Source organism: Carlito syrichta, unplaced genomic scaffold (assembly GCF_000164805.1).
Source record: "Carlito syrichta isolate Samal-C Ts95f unplaced genomic scaffold, Tarsius_syrichta-2.0.1 Scaffold279718, whole genome shotgun sequence".
Taxonomy (NCBI): domain Eukaryota; kingdom Metazoa; phylum Chordata; class Mammalia; order Primates; family Tarsiidae; genus Carlito; species Carlito syrichta.
Window position 1 is genome coordinate 340,765 of NW_007223814.1, and position 18,624 is coordinate 359,388.

General features: G+C 37.0%; 2 protein-coding genes across 4 annotated transcripts in view; both read left to right on the plus strand.

Moving 5' to 3' along the window:
• PRKAA1 (protein kinase AMP-activated catalytic subunit alpha 1) overlaps nt 1-8,449 on the plus strand; it is a gene marked incomplete at its 5' end in the record, with an annotated part of 15,655 nt that extends 7,206 nt beyond the window's left edge. Inside the window, 5 exons of the mRNA XM_021709750.1 lie at nt 452-539; nt 2,549-2,773; nt 5,458-5,944; nt 6,057-6,183; nt 7,799-8,449. Coding sequence (XP_021565425.1) covers nt 452-539; nt 2,549-2,773; nt 5,458-5,944; nt 6,057-6,183; nt 7,799-8,043 — 1,172 coding nt within the window. The remainder of the gene's footprint in view (nt 1-451; nt 540-2,548; nt 2,774-5,457; nt 5,945-6,056; nt 6,184-7,798) is intronic.
• A 6,049-nt stretch (nt 8,450-14,498) lies between these two features.
• Nucleotides 14,499-18,624, plus strand: part of TTC33 (tetratricopeptide repeat domain 33) — a 52,855-nt gene continuing 48,729 nt past the window's right edge. For 2 of the 3 annotated variants that reach the window (XM_021709753.1, XM_021709754.1), the window contains exon 1: nt 14,499-14,646. The gene's annotated coding sequence lies outside the window, so the exon portion shown is untranslated. Of the gene's footprint in view, nt 14,647-16,594; nt 16,630-18,624 lie in introns of those variants that run through there. The other variant, XM_008052533.1, reaches the window with a different exon arrangement.

Below are 18,624 nucleotides of genomic sequence, written 5' to 3' on the forward strand. Positions count from 1 at the left end.
TCCACTCACCTCAGCCTCCCAAAACGCTGGGATTACAGGCTGAGCCACCGAGCCTGGCTTCGATGATTATTTTTATAAAGTGCTTTTCTGAGAGTGCAAAGGTTTCTTTTTGGAGTAAAACTATAAGAAAATTTTGATATTCAAAATTACTGTGTTTGTTTTTTAAAGAATCAGAACAGAGTTAATAGGAACTTTGAAGTTTAATCTTTCTATTCATCTGTTGAATAATATAACTTCAATAATATACCACCTTTAAATGTTGAAATAGATTACACATTTTAGGGCATAATGGTAGAATATTTGGGAACAGTAAAGACTAGAATTTTGTTGAAGCGAATAACAAAATAGTGATTTATTATGTTAATATAAACTCAAATTTATTGTTTAATGGGTTTTGTTTTTGCTTTTGTCCTTGGGAAATCTTGAGTAGCTGATTTTGTTACACTTTCAGGTCTTTCAAACATGATGTCAGATGGTGAATTTTTAAGAACAAGTTGCGGCTCACCCAACTATGCTGCACCAGAAGTAATTTCAGGAAGGTAGTATTTGATACCCTCTCATCCCTTGATCCATTTGTAATTGTCTTTTTCTCCTGCACATGTAGTGTCATATTTAATTCTGAAAGGAAAGAAATATAAGGCTTATTTTTTTCTTGTCTGGATATGTTCTGTTTTAAGAATAAAACACTGTCAGTGAATATGGGTCAAAGACTGCAAGTAAACATTATATTAAAGTTGTTAGAAGAGAGTCCTTTAATTTTTTTCCCTGCTGGAAGAAATTGAAGGTTTAAAACTAGTGAGTTTTTAAGACACTGAAAATTTGAATAATACAGAAATACCTAGTAGTTGGAAATGGTTTATTCCTTACTTGGAGGAAGAATTAAATGGGTAATGTGTAGATTTAATATTTGACATAGATGGCATTTTGTAGTAGCTATTAGGTTTTATGATAAAATGATGACAATCTTTATTTTTATTTTTTTTTTTTGAGTTGGAGTCTCACTCTGTCACCCAGACTGGAGTGCAGTGGCTGCTCCTGGCCACTGCAGCCTCCACCTGCTGGGCTCCGGTGATCCTTCCGCCTCAGCCTTCCGAGTAGCTAGAACTACAGGCGCACGCTACCATGCCCAGCTAATTTTTGATTTATTGTAGAGATGAGGTCTCACCAAGTTGCCCAGGCGGGTCTCGAACCCGTGGGCTCGGGCAATCCACTCACCTCAGCCTCCCAAAGTGCTGGGATTATAGGCTGAGCCACTGAGCCCGGCTTGACAATCTTTAGATTTTATTTATGTTGAAACTTGATTCTTTAAATCTTTTAGAGACTGCAATATTATTCTAACCTCTCAATTTACTAACTAACAGCATTGAGAACTTGAAGACATTTGTACAGTGTAACTTTTTGAAAAGTTTAGAAAACAGGAGATTTTAATACCACTGAAATTGAAAACAGAAGCTTTAGCTTTTATAATGAACTTTTAATAACTTTTCATCCAAACTATGGTTTTGTTTCATGTCTTGATTAACTCAGAAGGCAGAAATATTGTGGTGTTTTTCTTTCTATTTTCATAAGCTTGTTTCCCTAGACTGTCCAGATAAATGAGATTTGGGTAAAGGTATGGCTATGAGTGAGGCAGGAGCACCTAATTTCAGATTTATCAAGTTTCATTATTATCTTTTTATATTAACTTAATGTCCAAACTTCTTTCTTAATTTTTATTTCTTTTGTGTTGTCTATCTTAATTCTTTTGGGAAGAAAACAATTTGGGACATGGATATTGCTGGCAGTGTTTATTCAGTAAATAAAAATAAATGTTATAATTTTACATATATGCGATGGGATACTACTGAAATTTAATTTTCCTAGTTTTATAAAGTTTCATTAAGGTCTAGGTGAATGAGAACTTTTACTTTTAGAAGAGTATTTGTGGACCAGTTCAACAATATATAAATTTAAAGAAATCCATTTCCTAAAGCCAGACTTTGAATGGGTGATCTAAGTAGTTTGCAGCTAAGGCAGTTAAGGCAGTTGGCTATGGTATATTGCAAATGAGAGTTTAAAATCTTCTGTGAACCAGTTGGTTTGACTTTCTTCCACAACCCAGGGTCCTTTTGCTTAGATGAAAGGGATCTTAAGTTACTGGGGATAGAGCATTCAGAGTCTATCACTAAAAAGCATCAGTTGATGAATGATCATCAATTATTATGATCATCAACTGTAATTAATCTTTCCTCTGTAACCAAAAAAATCAGTTTAAAATTTATTAGTGGTATATATTTTCAAAGTTTTACCCTTTGTTTGGATCCCTTGAAGGCTATAGGAAAATGGTAAGAACAGAATTTTAGCCATGGTGTGTGGTTTACAAAACTTCTTAACTTTTGTTTTCAAAGATTATACTGATGGAATTAAGACTTTATGTATAGTATGCAGCAGTGGCTATATAAGCAATATTCTGCTTATTAATTCTTCATGAAATAGCCATATTTGAAATTTTTGATTAACTGTTACATTACAAATGATTATTTAATTCAGTTAGTATTTCCTGTTACAGGTTGTATGCAGGCCCAGAGGTAGATATATGGAGCAGTGGAGTTATTCTCTATGCTTTATTATGTGGAACCCTTCCATTTGATGATGATCATGTGCCAACTCTTTTTAAGAAGATATGTGATGGGATCTTTTATACCCCTCAGTATTTAAATCCTTCTGTGATTAGCCTTTTGAAACATATGCTGCAGGTGGATCCCATGAAGAGGGCCACAATCAAAGATATCAGGTAATAAAGCAGTTTGGGAGTTCTCAGAACTAATGGTCTGTTAAGTGAAAGAAAAAATTACAGAACAGAATATACTGTGTTAGCCTGTTTTTATGTGAAAAAATTTAGTGTACAGACTCATTTATTTACTTTAGTTTGGTATTAAAAATACACAATTAACTGGTTACTTTAGGGAAGTAAGATTGGTGAGAGGGAACATGTTCACTTTTTACTTATGCATCTTTGTTTTCAAATGTTACAGTGAACATTACATTACTTTTTAAATTTAAAAAAAAGGGCTAATGAAAAATAAAAAGGACCCTGGTGGAGTGTTAATTAAATTTTGTAAGAGTGCTCTAGAAATTACTACAAAATAGTTTTCTTTTCTTTTCTTTTTTTTTTTTTTTGAGTTGGAGTCTCACTCTGTTGCCCAGACTGGAGTGCAGTGGCCGCTCCCAGCCACCGCAGCTTCAACCTGCTGGGCTCTGGCAATCCTTCTGCCTCAGCCTTCCAAGTAGCTGGAACTACAGGCATGCACTGCCACGCCCGGCTAATTTTTTGATTTACTGTAGAGATGAGGTCTTGCCAAGTTGCCCAGGCGGGTCTCGAACCCGCGGGCTCAGGCAATCCACTCACCTCAGCCTCCCAAAGGTGCGGGATTACAGTCTGAGCCACCAAGCCCGGCTACAAAATAGTTTTCAACAGTATGCTTCATTTTTGACTTTAATGTATTCTTATTAGGATTAATACTTTTTAATAGTAAATTTGTGTGTTGCTGTTCAAGTTATGATCTCATAATTATCATATTTTTTTCTTAATCCCAAAGATTGAGAACATTTTAGTTAGTGACATGTTTTTTCTTAGTGGTAAACATTGAATTAGATACAACATTGCTGTTTTCTAGGTAGAAGTTGGTATTATCTGTTTCATGTAGTTCAACCTAAGAACCTAATAGTTTAAATAAGGCAGAAGTGATGATGATAAATCTTCTCATGTTTGGGCAAGCCATTTCTGATGAAGACCTAAAAGTTTTACCATAAACTTTGTTTCTTCTACCATTGCTTCCCTTCCTTCTTCCTCTCCCCACCGCCGCCCTCCCCATGGAAATTACTCTTTTGTCTTCTAACAGCTAGATCACACATTTCTCTGGGAGAGTGAGAAGCAAGAAGGAAATCGGATATGGATCCAGGAATAGTAAATAAGAAAGCATTAGGGTAATGAAGTAGAAGAAAGGATTATATGTGGAACTTGAAGCTTGATTACTTTCCATTTACCACATGTGCTAAAAAAAGGCTAAAAAAAAAGAAAGGCCATAAATGGGAGGGCATGATTTTACCAGCAGAAGCAAAGGACAAATCATTTTCTAAAAATTTATATTTTAAAATATCTAAGTGTGAAATGTTTTTGTTTATGTTTTACTTTTTTTTTTTTAGTTAGTCTCACTCTATCATTCAGGCTGGAGTGCAGTGGCATGCTTATGGTCACTGCAGCCTCGATCTGCTGGGCTCAGGTGATCCTTTCACCTCAGCCTTCCAAGTAGCTGGAACTACAGGCATGAGCCACCATGCCCGGCTAATTTTTTGATTTGCTGTAGAAACAGGGTCTCGCCAAGTTGCCCAGGCTGATCTTGAACTCTTAGGCTTAAGTAATCCTCTCACCTCCACCTCCCAAAGTGCTAGGATTACAGGCCTGAACCACTGCACCTGGCCTTATTTTTTTTTCAATTAAAAAATGATTGTTTTTGTTAAGCACTGGCCAGGCCATGTGTTCATTGAGCTATGGTCAGGCCATGTTTTCCTAAGCTTTGGCCACCTCCCATACCTTGGGGAGGCAAATCTCTTCTGTCTTTTCTCTCTCTCTAATTTACTTTCTAAATAAACTATATTTTCCAATCTAAAAAATAATAATAATATATGACAATCGGAAAAGACAGAAAAACAAAAAAATAGTGAATAAATTTATGTTTAATCCTATCACCTTGAATATATAACCATTGTTCTTTTGAGTTTTTTCCTCTCTCAAGTTTTTTTTTAGTTTTAGTATAGTTTTACATAGTTCAGGCAAAACATGTCTTTTTATATATGAAGTTAGGGAATTGGAATAGAAAATCATTCAGAACATGACTTTTCCAGACACATAGAAAAGCTTCTGCCATTTACTGCCTTTGTAACCTTAAGCAAGTTCCTTGATTGTTTTGGACTTCGGTTCCTTCACCTAAAGCAAGTGGGTATTATTATCTTCATAGAATTGTTTTGAGGATGAGGGGAGATAATATAATGTGTTTAGCATAAAATCTAGCACAAAGGAAGTGCTCAATGAATGGTAGTTGTCTACTATTTTTGTTGTTGTTATATTATTTTCACTTAACATTATATCAAAAGAATATTATAATGAAGCTACATAACATATTCTCCGTTAGAGCTGGAAATAAGTTGTTCTATTTCATTGTCATTTGTTCAAAAACTTTTTTTCCATTGCTATATCAATGCATTCTCCCTCATAAAATCAGGAGGAGACTGGAACATTTCTTTGATACATACAATGATGTGTGAGCTAGAAGAGGAAAATTTCAGTGTAAAAAATGATAATCACAATAAAATATGGGTATAAATATAAATGATTTTATATCCCCAATTCCCCAAACTGTTATTTTCAGTTTTGGCTCTACTCAAAATCTTTCTCCTGACCCTGCTATTTTCTCTTAGGGAACATGAATGGTTTAAACTCGACCTTCCAAAATATCTCTTTCCTGAGGATCCATCATATAGTTCAACAATGATTGATGATGAAGCCTTAAAAGAAGTATGTGAAAAATTTGAGTGCTCAGAAGAGGAAGTCCTTAGCTGTCTTTATAACAGAAATCACCAGGACCCTTTGGCAGTTGCCTACCACCTCATAATAGATAACAGGAGAATAATGAATGAAGCCAAAGATTTCTACTTGGCGACAAGCCCACCTGATTCTTTTCTCGATGATCACCATCTGACTCGGCCCCATCCTGAAAGAGTACCATTCTTGGTTGCTGAAACACCAAGGGCACGCCATACCCTCGATGAGTTAAATCCACAGAAATCCAAACACCAAGGTGTAAGAAAAGCAAAATGGCATTTGGGAATTAGAAGTCAAAGTCGACCAAATGATATCATGGCAGAAGTATGTAGAGCAATTAAACAATTGGATTATGAATGGAAGGTAAGAAAGAAAGAACATTTTGATAATTAGCACATTTGGCAAACCTATAGTCTATAAAATGTTTTATGGAATAATTGCTTTTGACTTTGTTTTTGTCTATGTCATATGCTAGGTTGTAAACCCATATTATTTGCGTGTAAGAAGGAAGAATCCTGTGACAAGCACATTCTCCAAAATGAGTCTACAGTTATACCAAGTGGATAGTAGAACTTACTTATTGGATTTCCGTAGTATTGATGGTATGTACACCACACAAAACAAGGTAGATAATATATTAGACCTGGATACTAACTTTGTGCTTAGTCTTTTTTTTCTTTCTTTCTCTCTCTCTCTTTTCTTTTTAAAGAGACAGGGTGTTACTCTCAGATTGGAGGGCAAAGGCATGATCATAGCTCACTGCAGCCTCGAACTCCTGGGCTCAAGTGATTCTCCCACCCCAGCTTCCTAAGTAGTTGGGACTTGACAGTTGCATGCCATGACACTTGGCTAATTTTTGTATTTTTTGTAGAGACAGGGTCTTGCTATATTGCCCAGGCTAGTCCTGAACTCCTTGGCCTCAAGCTGTCCTTCCACCTTGGCTTCCCAGAGTGCTGGGATTGCAGGTGTGAGCCACTGTCCCTGGCCTTTTGAAACTTCCTGACTTGTTCCTAGTGATTCAATAGCAAAGGAATATAAAATATGCCTTTGTGATATTAACATCTGTGACTCTTATTCTTGTAATCTTATAGTACATTGTCTTTTTAAGATTATCATCTTGTGAAATCCTCAAAGCCAGATGCAGTCTTACCCTAAGTTGATAGTTTTCTGCCATATTTGTTTTTTTTGTTGTGGTTCATTTTGATAAAATGAAACGTTTTATTTAGAAATAAATGTTGACTTTTTGGTAAGCTTTTACTTATTATTAAATAATTTTAAAATTAAGTATAAGGTTATGGCAATTTTTCATTGGCCAATTCAATTGCATTAAGATATGATGTCATCTTTGTTTATGGAAGATTGCATAGAATTATTAGATAAGGTTCACCTGTATATTTTTTTCTTCCTTAGTATCAGGTTTGAGTCAAACTGTTAGCTGTCCTAACCTGTTTGTCAGATTATCTTTATATCCATACAATATGTATTTGCTAACACATACTAATGCAGTCTGATATATGGAATTGGTTTATTTTTCTCATTGTATTTGGATCAAGTGTGCAATCTTAGATTTATTAGCATTACGGGCTTACCAACTGAATGACCATTAACTTTTAATGTTGTTTTTGCAACCTTAGTTTTTCTTTGAGTTTTGTTCATTGGAATCGTTGATTTAATGATTAAGAACTTAAGTGAAATATAAAGTGAAAGCAGAGTGAAAAGCACCGAGCTGAAAGTTAGGAGAATTGATTTCTATACTTACAATTCTGTTCATTTGTTATTTTGGGCAATTCATGTAACTTCTCTGGGTTTGATTTCTTATCAATAAAATGAAGGGTTGGATAAGATGATTTCCAGACTACATTCCAAATTTCAAGTTATTGATTCCATGATTTTAATTAGAGGGATTAATTTTTATTGCTAGAGAATGGTACTTATTGAGGCCAGGTTATTAGTTTTTTGGGCTCTTAATCTTGGATTGCAGCTGATAAGTAGCTACATACTGTGCCCAACCTTTATTAGCCTTCCCAAGAATACATACTATGTGTAAAAAAAGGTCAGTGGTTTAGCACAGGCTCATTGCCTCTGTTTTAGAAGGTATTTAAGATAAACATGCTTGTGATAACTGGTCAGTAGTCTGATTTTAAAAAGCAAATTCAATATTGTTACAAAAATTTTGGGGGGAAGTTATAGATTATAATTGAGATTCTTTTTACCTAGATGAAATTACAGAAGCCAAATCAGGGACTGCTACTCCACAGAGATCGGGATCAGTTAGCAACTATCGATCTTGCCAAAGGAATGATTCAGATCCTGAGGGTCAAGGAAAATCCTCAGAAGTTTCTCTTACCTCATCTGTGACCTCGCTTGACTCTTCTCCTGTTGATTTAACTCCAAGACCTGGAAGTCACACAATAGAATTTTTTGAGATGTGTGCGAATCTAATTAAAATTCTTGCACAGTAAACCTAAACTTTGCTTATTTCTTTTATAGCAATAAGCATGTGTAATAAATCATAGCCAAATGCTTCTATTTGTAATCAAGTTATACATAATTATAACTGAGGATTGGCCTTTTGGAATGCAATTTGCACAGGGATTGGAACATGATTAATAGTTAAAAGCCTAATGTGCAGAAATGAATTACGATCACTTTGTTCATTGTTCAGTAGGCATATAGCATACTATAATATACAGTACACAATGAATTATAGATCTCTCAGGCTCACTTAACTTTTGGCTATTTTATATTTAGTGTACACAGGGCTTTGAAAATATTAATTTACCATAAAGGCCTTCATATATTGTTACATATTAATGTGTTATATATTTGCTCTGTAAATTTATTCAATAAATATTTGCCTAGAATTCCCAGAGACCTTTATAGACAATTTTGTTTTTTGGGCTCTTTAACTTCCTAAATAGCTAGTATCTTCCACTAGTAGCAGCAGTCTGGATACCTTCTTCCATATCCCACTCTTAAAATTTGATAGTATATGGTAAGTCATATCAGATATTAGACCCAAATTAAATTTTTTCTTCGGCTTCCTAAGTCCAAAAACACACAATTTATATATTCAGATACTCTAGCACTAAGTTTAATCTTATAATTTGTCCCAGTATATTCTGTATATAAAATATTCTTTTTGTTGGAAGAGCTGAGTTGCATATACTGTAAACACATCATGTTGTTTTTTGCCAATTTCACAAATTTCTCTGACTCGTCAGCATTGAGTTTATACAAACATTTCTAGCTATTTGATTATGTATCTTTTAAATTGATTTACCGCATAGAAAAAATATCTCTTACAAACTTTGTGCTCAGATCTGAACTTTCCCCTCCTAAATTTTATTATGAACATTTTTGAAAACAGAAAAATTGAAGAACTGTAGGGTGATCATGTGTATCTATCACATAGACTCAACAGTTAATGTTTTACCATATTTCCTTTCTTGATATTTGTATAAAGATTCAGATAGTTATGCATATATATGTATGTGTTTATATGTATGTATATATATATATTTTAAGCATTTAGATGTTACATACACATTCATCACCCTAAAATTCTTCAGGTGTCTCCTAAAAATGACATTCTCATAAGAAACCATAGTATCATTATAAAATTAGTAATTCCCTAATATCATCTAATACTCAAGCCATATTGTCCTCCAAATTTCTCTTATAGTTGGTTATTTCAAACCAGGATCCAATTAAAGTTTAAATGTGTTATATTTCTATAGTTAGATATATAACATTATTATTATTTTGACAAAATGTGAAACCAATCACTTCTTCCAAATGGCCACATTTGAGTTTTAAGTACTTAAAAAAAAATTAACTTAATGGGAACTGTCTAAAGATATTTGATTATCCTAAGATTTCTGATTTACATTGATAGTTTTGTTTTTCTCATTGTAAGTAATAGCATCACATCATAGATGTAATTGAAGATTTAAAGTTACCTCAGATAAAACTGGTATCTGATAATAAAAACATTTATTACTCATCTTTGTCTTATGTTAACTTTAAGAAATTTTTTTTGGTGTTAATTATTTTTCCATTGCAACAGAACTATCATTTTTCTGTTTTAAAATCATGTTTTAGGATTGTGTTTGGCAAATACAGTGAGCACCTGTGTCACCAGATGATGATACTGTCCTCAAATGTCATGATAGTGTACGTAAGTGGATGATTACTCTAATTGTAGGTTTGACTCCAGCACCTCTAGAATCAGCACTGAATTCAAAAGAAAAATCTTGCTTCTTTTTTTTTTTGGTCCAGGGTTTGTTCTATTCAGCTTTGAATTTGAAAGATCTACAAAGTAATAGAAATTCAACTTAAATGACTTCAAAACTGTATTTATGACTTGTATGTAGCCCTCTGTTTAAGGGATATTAATTTCACTTAGGTTCCCTAAATTCAGCGTTATGTTCCAGATGTCAAGAACAAAAGACTGTATTTTTAAAGTCACAAATTTGTATATAGCATTTAGTAATGTCTCTAAAACTGTTGTTGGGGGGTGGGGAAGGAGGAACCAGTTAAATAGGACCTCTAAAAATTGTTAATTTTGTAAACTGCTTCTTTTATAAGTTATTGTGATTCCTTTTAGTTACTGAGTTTTATTTTGGAGATATTTAAATATTGCACTTGTACAAATAGTATGATAAATGCACAGACTATTGCAGTAAATTCTTTTTTAAGCTATGATATTTGAAATGACAACTTTTGGTTAAGTGTGTCAAGATTGCAACAGAATTTTCACAAATTTATTGTAGTTTGCAAATTCTTACTAATATTGAAGAGGTAAAGGGAGTCAATGCAAATGATTTTTACTTTTTTTATTCTTTTCAGCAATTTATATTTTTTGTGATTTTATGCAACCATATTTTTACTTTGTCTTGACAACTGAAAGATGTATAAGGTTTTTGCCAGAAATGTACTGTATACATAGTTTTAAATATAACAGATTTTACTGATATGTAAAAATTTTGCCATTAAAATAATTGATTTCTCACTGAGAGGAACTTTTCTACCAGGTTGGGGCATATGGGAGCTTAATGTATCATATCTAATTTAAAATAATTTCACTGAAATAAACTCCATTGCTTTTACTTTTTTTCTTGAGATGCTTTTGTAGTTTTTCAGTTTTGGGTGATTTTATACAAAATCCTTCTCGCCCGGCACTGCCCTTTGATACCATTCACAGTGAATTAATGCCTGGTAGCCTGTGGCTAGATACAGAACTCCATGTATCTATGTTCTGACTGGTACCTTTGGAAGGAAAGAAAAAATGTGTCTTGTTAACGTCTTTTTTTCCTTAATTCCTCCTCCCTTTTCCCACCCATGGACATCTTATTTTCATTGTGAGTTCTCCTGACAAGATGAATGAAATTCCACATATAACATAACTAAATTGGTGATAGGTAGAAATCAATCTTTGTGGTTCATGTATATTTTTACCAGAGTACATTTAAATATACAATCTAAGTTCCTTGATATAGAAAGATGGTATAATAAAGAAAAACTTCATTTTTCATCTGTTACAATGTGCATACTTTTTTAATCTTGGAGAAACTAGATTAAAAAAAACTTGCTCGTGGCTGAATATTTATGTACCTTTCTTTTTTAACAACATACCATAAAATACAGTGCTTGACCATATTTTAGTTCTCAGACATTGTGATTTTTGTCTCAACTACAGTAGTTTTGATTTCATTTAAAAATCAACTACTCAGAATATTAAGATATATACAATAAAAATCAAAGCAACTACCATTTATCAGTTGCTAACAGTGGACTTGGTTAGAATCTTAATATTGTTTGAATTCAGTTATTATTAAATCTTATATCCATATGGCATTGTTAGGCATGGCTTCTTGTGCTAGATTGTAGGCAACCTATATCTTTAAAAAACTGCTAAAAAGTGTTATGAATAGCATATAAAATGGTTCTTTTAGAGAACGTATAAATTGCTTTAGGTATTTACCCTGAGTGTACAAAATTGCACAAGAAATGCCCATTTGAAAGTCAGTACTTATTGAACTATTTTATTTGTTGCAAATACCAATAAATGTTAACTATAATAAATATATGTAATCCCGGCACTTTGGAAGACTGAGATGGGAAGATGGCTTGAGGTCAGGAGTTCTAGACCAACCTGGGCAACCCAGCGAGATTTCGTCTCTACCAAAAAAAAAAAAAAGAGGATTTTTGGAAGATGTTGTTTAATATGCTATAAAAAATAGCATAAGCAATGTATTAAATATATAATAGGTTAATGAGGATCATAGACCAAAGTTAGTAGAGAAGTAGAGAAGTGGTGGGTGAAGTATAAAAATGTAGTGGGAGGTACCCTTTCACAGAGTAGAGGGGATCAAGGTTAAGTTGAGATTTAGGAAAGACCCCTAGGGAGCATCAAGCACCATTTATTTACTCTGCAAACTATCCTTTCATATGGCTACTATGAACTAATGGCACGTGAATGTGATAAATTACATACTGGTTTGTAAGATAAATTCTACTCTGAGCGTCTTGTTAGGGAGATATATAAGTATATAAAGACTGGGCCAGGCACGGTGGCTCATGCCTATAATCCCAGCACTATGGGAGGCAGAGGTGAGAGGACTGCCTGAGCCCATGGGTTCGAGACCAGCCTAGGCAACATGGTGAGACCTCATCTCTACAATAAATCAAAAAATTAGCTGGGCGTGGTGGGCGCAGCCTGAAGTTCCAGTTACTTGGAAGGCTGAGGCTGAAGGGTCACCTGAGCCCAGTAGGTCAAGGCTGTGGTGGCCATGAGTGTACCACTGCACTCCTGCCTGGGAATCAGAGTGAGACTCTCAAAAAAAAAAAAAAAAAAAAAGGCATAACATATAGAAAGTGCACAAATAACTATTTGGCTCAATGAATTTTCAGTGTTTTCAAGTATACAGTGAATATGGCCACATAAACTACACAGATTAAGAAACACTGCCACCTCTTTAGTGTCTTTTGTAATTAATATCAGGCATGATAGATGATCACATCTGTCCTCTTCTATAGGTAACAAAAACCAACCCTGGTACAATGTCAGAGGGAACTACATAAGGATGTGAATGCCAGAAGTGAGGATCACTGGAGGCTGACTACCAGAGTCATGCATTGATCATTTTGAAATATTGGTTCACCTACGCAGGTTTTACAAATGTTGATGTATTTAATAAAATGATATAAAAATCACATCTGATAATATCTCCACTGATGCTACAAAAGTCTGGAAATATCAAAGAGCTGCCAAGATCATTTTGGTGAATACAGTTTTTCCAAAATCATAATCTTTGTTTAAAATCTTGAATTTTTATCATTGGCAACAAACGCTGTCAGTTTTCTTGAAGTACCAGGTTCTCTTTGTTCATTTTCAAGAAAAGTTCTGTCAAATGCTCATGTCTGAATAACCAGCTCGTCAGTAGTTCTTCTAAATTGTATTTCTTGAAAAAAGAATCTCCTTCAGTTTAGAATGCAACCACACAAGTGCTTTTCTTTGAGACAGCACAAGTACTTTGGAAGCACTTCCCATTTTGTTACATATAATATTTTAAACAGTACACTTAAAGGGTTATTAATAAAATAATTTTTACAGCTTCATCAAGGATAGTCCTGAGTGATGGCATTTATTTTCCTTGCTATTAGTGTGTGATGGAAGAATGAAATGACTATTAGCACAGTTTGGTATTATTACCGTAATTCCTGCAGAGGTGCCAGAAGTTTCACCTACCCTTGTTTTTCTACCATCAACATTGTAAAAAGGGCAAATGTTCATATTAATATGAAAGTAGTTTTGGCTTTGAAAGGGTGTCAGCAACCCTCAGGAGAATCATTGGTCTACATCAGTGATTCTCAACTGGGCAGGGTCAAGGCACGATTTTTTTTTCTAGGGGATATTTCACTGTCTGGAAAAAAAGGTGGTCACAGCTGTGGATGGTTGTTAGTGGTGGATGCTAATGGCATCTAGACCAGGGATGCTGCTAAACACCATGCAATGCGCAGGACACGCTCTTCCCGGAACAGAGAATTAACCAGTTTGAAATGTTAATAGTGCTAAGGTTGAGAAGCCTGATCTCCGAAAGTCCCTCCCCCCGACCTTTTTTCTTTTTTGCACAATTTAGCTACATGGCTATATCAACCATCTTAATTGCCTGTGTTACACCTGCCCATTTAATTTGTTTTCAAAACATGACCCACAGCTACTTTCAGACTGTATTCCTTTGGTCTGGATCCAATTATTTGTCACTTTTGATGTGAGGCTTACAGCTGAGTTATGAGCTTCTCTGATCTGCCCCCTACTTTTTTTTTTTTTGAGACAGGGTCTCCCTCTGTTGCCAGGCTGGAGTAAGGTGGCGCGATCATATCACTGTAGTCTCCAACTCCTGGGCTACAGGCGTGAGTCATCATACCCGGCTAATTTGTAAATATTTTTGCAGAGCCGAGTTCTTGCCATGTTGCGTGGCTGGCCTGGAACTTCCAGGCTCAAGTAACCCTCCCGCCTTCTCCTCCCAAGGCGCTGGGATTACAGGCGTAAGCCTACACGCCCGGCCCTCTGAGCCCCTTTCAACGGAGTTTTGCCTCTCTGTTCTCTGCGTCTGGCCGGCCTCATCAGCCTGGCTGTAAACCCCTTTAGGGCGTGACCATCTCTTCAGCCTGACTCCCCCTCAAAATCGTCTTCCCCGCGCCTCGCTAGCTCTGCTTGCTGCCTGGATGCGCAGCGCAGTACCGCCCGGCGGCCTCTCCCCGCGCGCTGCCGGCCCGCGCAGCCGCATCTTCCCGCGCTGCGGCACTGCGAGACCACGCGCGCGCCCCCGAAGCCCCGGCGGCTGCGGGAGGATGTGCCGGGCCGTGTGACTGACTACAAGTCCCAGAAGGGGGCGGTCGCAGTGACTTCTGGGACTTGTGGTGCCGGAGAAGGGACTCGCTAGTGAGAAACGCAGAGAGAGTGGTCTCTACTTTGCCTGCTTGGGTAGACTGTTCGGACGTCCCCCGGGGGTGGGCCAAACACGTTTCTTAGGAAACCAGGCATCAAAGGCAGGCAGGTAGGAAGTCGGGTACGATAACTTCCGCTTCCGGTGGGCAAGAATGTAAACAGAGAATCACGGGAGTTGTCATCAGGTAACCGCGCTCGGTCTTGTCAGCGGCGGAAACCGGAGGAAAAGGAGGAAACCCAGGCGAGTGGATGTTGCGGTTAGGGGAGGCAGGAGCTTCAGAAATAGGAGCTGAAACGCGACAGGGTCCAGGAGAGCCGGGACGCCAAGGTCGGCCTCCCGGGACAAGCGAGTCAGGGAACCGGGCCCTCCTTGGGCGGCTTCCGAGCTAATGAGGCGGACACGGTGGCTCTGACCTGCCCTCGGCGGCGGGAGGGGCGGAGCAGAGCTTGCTTTCCACCCAGCGTGGAAGGTGTGGGGGACGGAAGGCGGGCCTGGGGAGCTCGCAGGTGACGCCCCTGGAAGCCTTTATGAGTTTTGCTTTCAGGAACGTTTTTGTTGTTGACCCATAAAGGGAAGGTCGCCGATACCGGTTTCTCTCTTGAGGTGACATTTTTGGGTCAATCGTTTCTTGCATTTTTCACCTCCTCGGATACATCCCTGTAGCCGGGAGGATGCTGTTGTGATCTCCTGATCGTGTCCATCCAGTGGTTTTTCATCTTGGGTGCGGCATCCTCTGACGCGGTCAAGACACTCATACTCTGGCTTGTGGCTGGGTGCACAATGTGAAGCCATCAACCGTTAACGAACGCCTATTGTAGAGATCATTGTACCAGTACAGGAATTTAGAATGCAACGTCGTTGTTTAGAATTTTTATGGTATTCGTTAAATGTCATTCTTTATAATAGGTTGATTTTATCTGGTTTCGTGACTTTAACTTGAAACCTTTATGATTATGATTTACCCATGGTGAAAAATGTTAAGTCTAGGATGTTGGTACCTTGCTTCTAACTGTAGATTCAGGAAACCCTCCTCTACAGGAACTTTTAATTTCATGTTCAGATAGCCATAGAGGAACAATAAACTCCCACTACCTAAGCTATCTGAATCAACTCGGAGTATTAAATATTCCAAGGCAGAAAAGTGTTTCGCATGTGTCCTAGGACTCGTACTTCCTTTTAAGGCTGAATAAATTTTGTTTTTAACTTAAGATCTCCACAAAACCTCAAGTATCCTTTCTCTGGTGCTCTAGCATCCTTTGTGTAGTCTCTTGTAGCACTTATCCTGTGTTGTAATTGACTCTAAATGCTTGTGGTTTCAAGACAGTTTTGAAGAAAATATAAAACTGTACTAATAGCCTTGGTAACAGATTCATGTTTTTTAATCTCAGTGGGCCTAGATACTGTTTGATGTCTCTACTCATTTTTTGTTGCCTTTCCTGATCTTCTAAAGCAACTATTTTAGATCTTTTTTTATTTTCCTTAAGTGTTCAGATCCATTTATTTGGAGTAGATCATATATTTCTACTATCCTGTAGAAATATGTAGCTGGGCATATGAAATTCCTCTTACCTTTCCCCACACCCCTGAACTTGCTGGACATTTCACTCAGTATTAACTTCCTTTTAGTCTGAGCGGAATGTATTTTTGTCCTGCTTTTCCAGGCTAAACTTGGCAATTGCTAGTGTCATCAGGCTGCTACAACTTTATAACCTCATTCTGTCCTGACCTCTGCTGCCTACAATCTCTAAAAGATCTCAAGGGATTTGTGGCGAAGGATGGCACAAACTCATAAGGCTGCGGTGTGTGTGGCTTTGGGTTTGGGAAGGGTAATAAGAGTCTGAATAACCTAATACTTAAAAAATATATATATGGTTCTGTCTTTCCCCTTTTTCCTTTCCTCTCCACTCCCCTTTCCCTGATAATCTATAGACCTGACCAGTGGTTTTTTTGTTTTTTGTCTTTTTTTGAGTCAGAGTCTCACTCTGTCACTTAGACTGGAGAGCAGTGGCATGATCACAGCTCACTGCAGCCTTGACTTCCTGGGTTCAGGCGATCCTTCTACCTCAGCCTGCTGAGTAGCTGGGACTACAGGTATGTGCCACCACACCCAACTAATTTTAAAAAAAATTTCCTATAGAGATGAGGTCTTGCTGTGTTGCCTAGGCTGGTCTTGAACTCCTGGACTCAAGCTATCCTCCTGCCTTGGCCTCCCAAAGTGCTGAAATTACAGGCTTGAGTCAATACATTAGCATGACCAGTGTTTTTTGATGTAATTTGCCTTCAATAAATACATCACGTTTCTGTTAGTATTAATAGGGTTCCCCCACTGCCTGATACCTTACATTACTAATATAGAAACAAAGTTTTATTTGGAAACTTGAAGCCAGAAAACTTAGTCATCATTCTTGTTACCATTAGGGATAGTCATAAATACAAAACTTTTCTTGTCCTGACTTCTAAGGCTTTCCTAATGATCCATTTTCTAAGGTGTCCTCACTCACGATGTGCCTCTGAACTTATGTTCCATAGTATCCTCACTTGCATTTTCAGTCATTTAAAAAATTCTTCTCTTACAATACTTGTAGTTTTCTTCAAACATAGGAAACTCATTCTTTCATATTATGATGGTTCTGGAAAAAGAGTTTGCATTGTCCTAATTCCCTAACATGGTTTATAATCCATTACTCCTTCAGGTTAAAAAAATAAAATCTCTGCTCCTGTGGAAAGCCTGTGTTTCACCTCTTTCAGCCTGTATATTTCTTAATTGCTATGATTTATTGGTACTTTCTTATATTTACTAAGAACTTAGGCACATGACCCACCATGTTCTTACCCCTCAAAATTCTGCCATTATCTTGGGTCTTTCCATGTTAAAGACCTCAGGGCAACACTCACTTTTTAAATCTTTTTCCTTCTAGTGATTACAAGATATCTCAATTTATCGTGCTTCATTTTATTGCACTTCACAGATGTTGCATTTTTTAACATATTGAAGGTTTGAGGCTACCCTGTGTTGAGCAAGTCTTTCAGCGCCATTTGTCTGACAGTTTGTGCTTACTTTGTCTCTGTGTCATATTTTGGTAATTCTCAAAATATTTCAAACTTTTTCATTATTATGTATCTCTTATGGTGACCTGTGATTAGCGTTCTTTGGTGTTACAATTGTAATTGTTTTGGGGCACTGCAAACCATGCCCATATGAAGTGGTGAACTTCATTTTAAAAAATGTATGTTTTGACAGCTCAACCAACTGGCTATTTCCCCATCTCTCTTCCTTTCCTCAGGCCTCCCTGTTCTCCGAGACACAATAACATTGAAATTAGGCCAGTTAACAATCCTCATGGCCTCTAAGTGTTCAAGTGAAAAGAAGAATTGCATATCTCACACTTTAAATTAAAAGGTAGAGATGATTAAGCTTAGCGAGGAAGGTATTGTTGAAAGCAGAGATAGACTGAAAGCTAGGTCTCTTGCACCTAAAAGCCAAGCTGTGAATGCAAGGGAAAAGTTCTTGAAGAAACTTAGAAGTGTCACGCCAGTGCACACACAAATGATAAGAAAGCAAAACAGCTTTATTGCTGATATGGAGACAGTTTGAGTAGTTTAGTAGAAGAGCAAACCAGCCACAACATTCCCTTAAGCATAAGCATAATTTAGAGCAAGGCTCTAACTTTCTTCAATTCTATGAAGGCTGAGAGAGGTATGGAAGCTGCAGAAGCAAACTGTGAAACTGGCAGAGATTGATTCATGAGGTTTAAGGAAAGAAGCTGGCTCTATATCATAAAATTGCAAAATGTAACAGCAGATGCTGATAGAGAAGCTGTAGAAAGTTATTCAGAAGATTTAGCTAAGATAATTGATGGAGTTGGCTACACTAAACTGATTTTCTTTTTTTTTTGAGTTGGAGTCTCACTTTGTTGCCCAGACTGGAGTGCAGTGGCCGCTCCTGGCCACTGCAGCCTCGACCTGCTGGGATCCGGCGATCCTTCCGCCTCAGCCTACCGGGTAGCTGGAATTACAGGCGCGCGCTACCATGCCCGGCTAATTTTTTGATTTTATTGTAGAGATGAGGTCTCGCCTGCCCAGGCG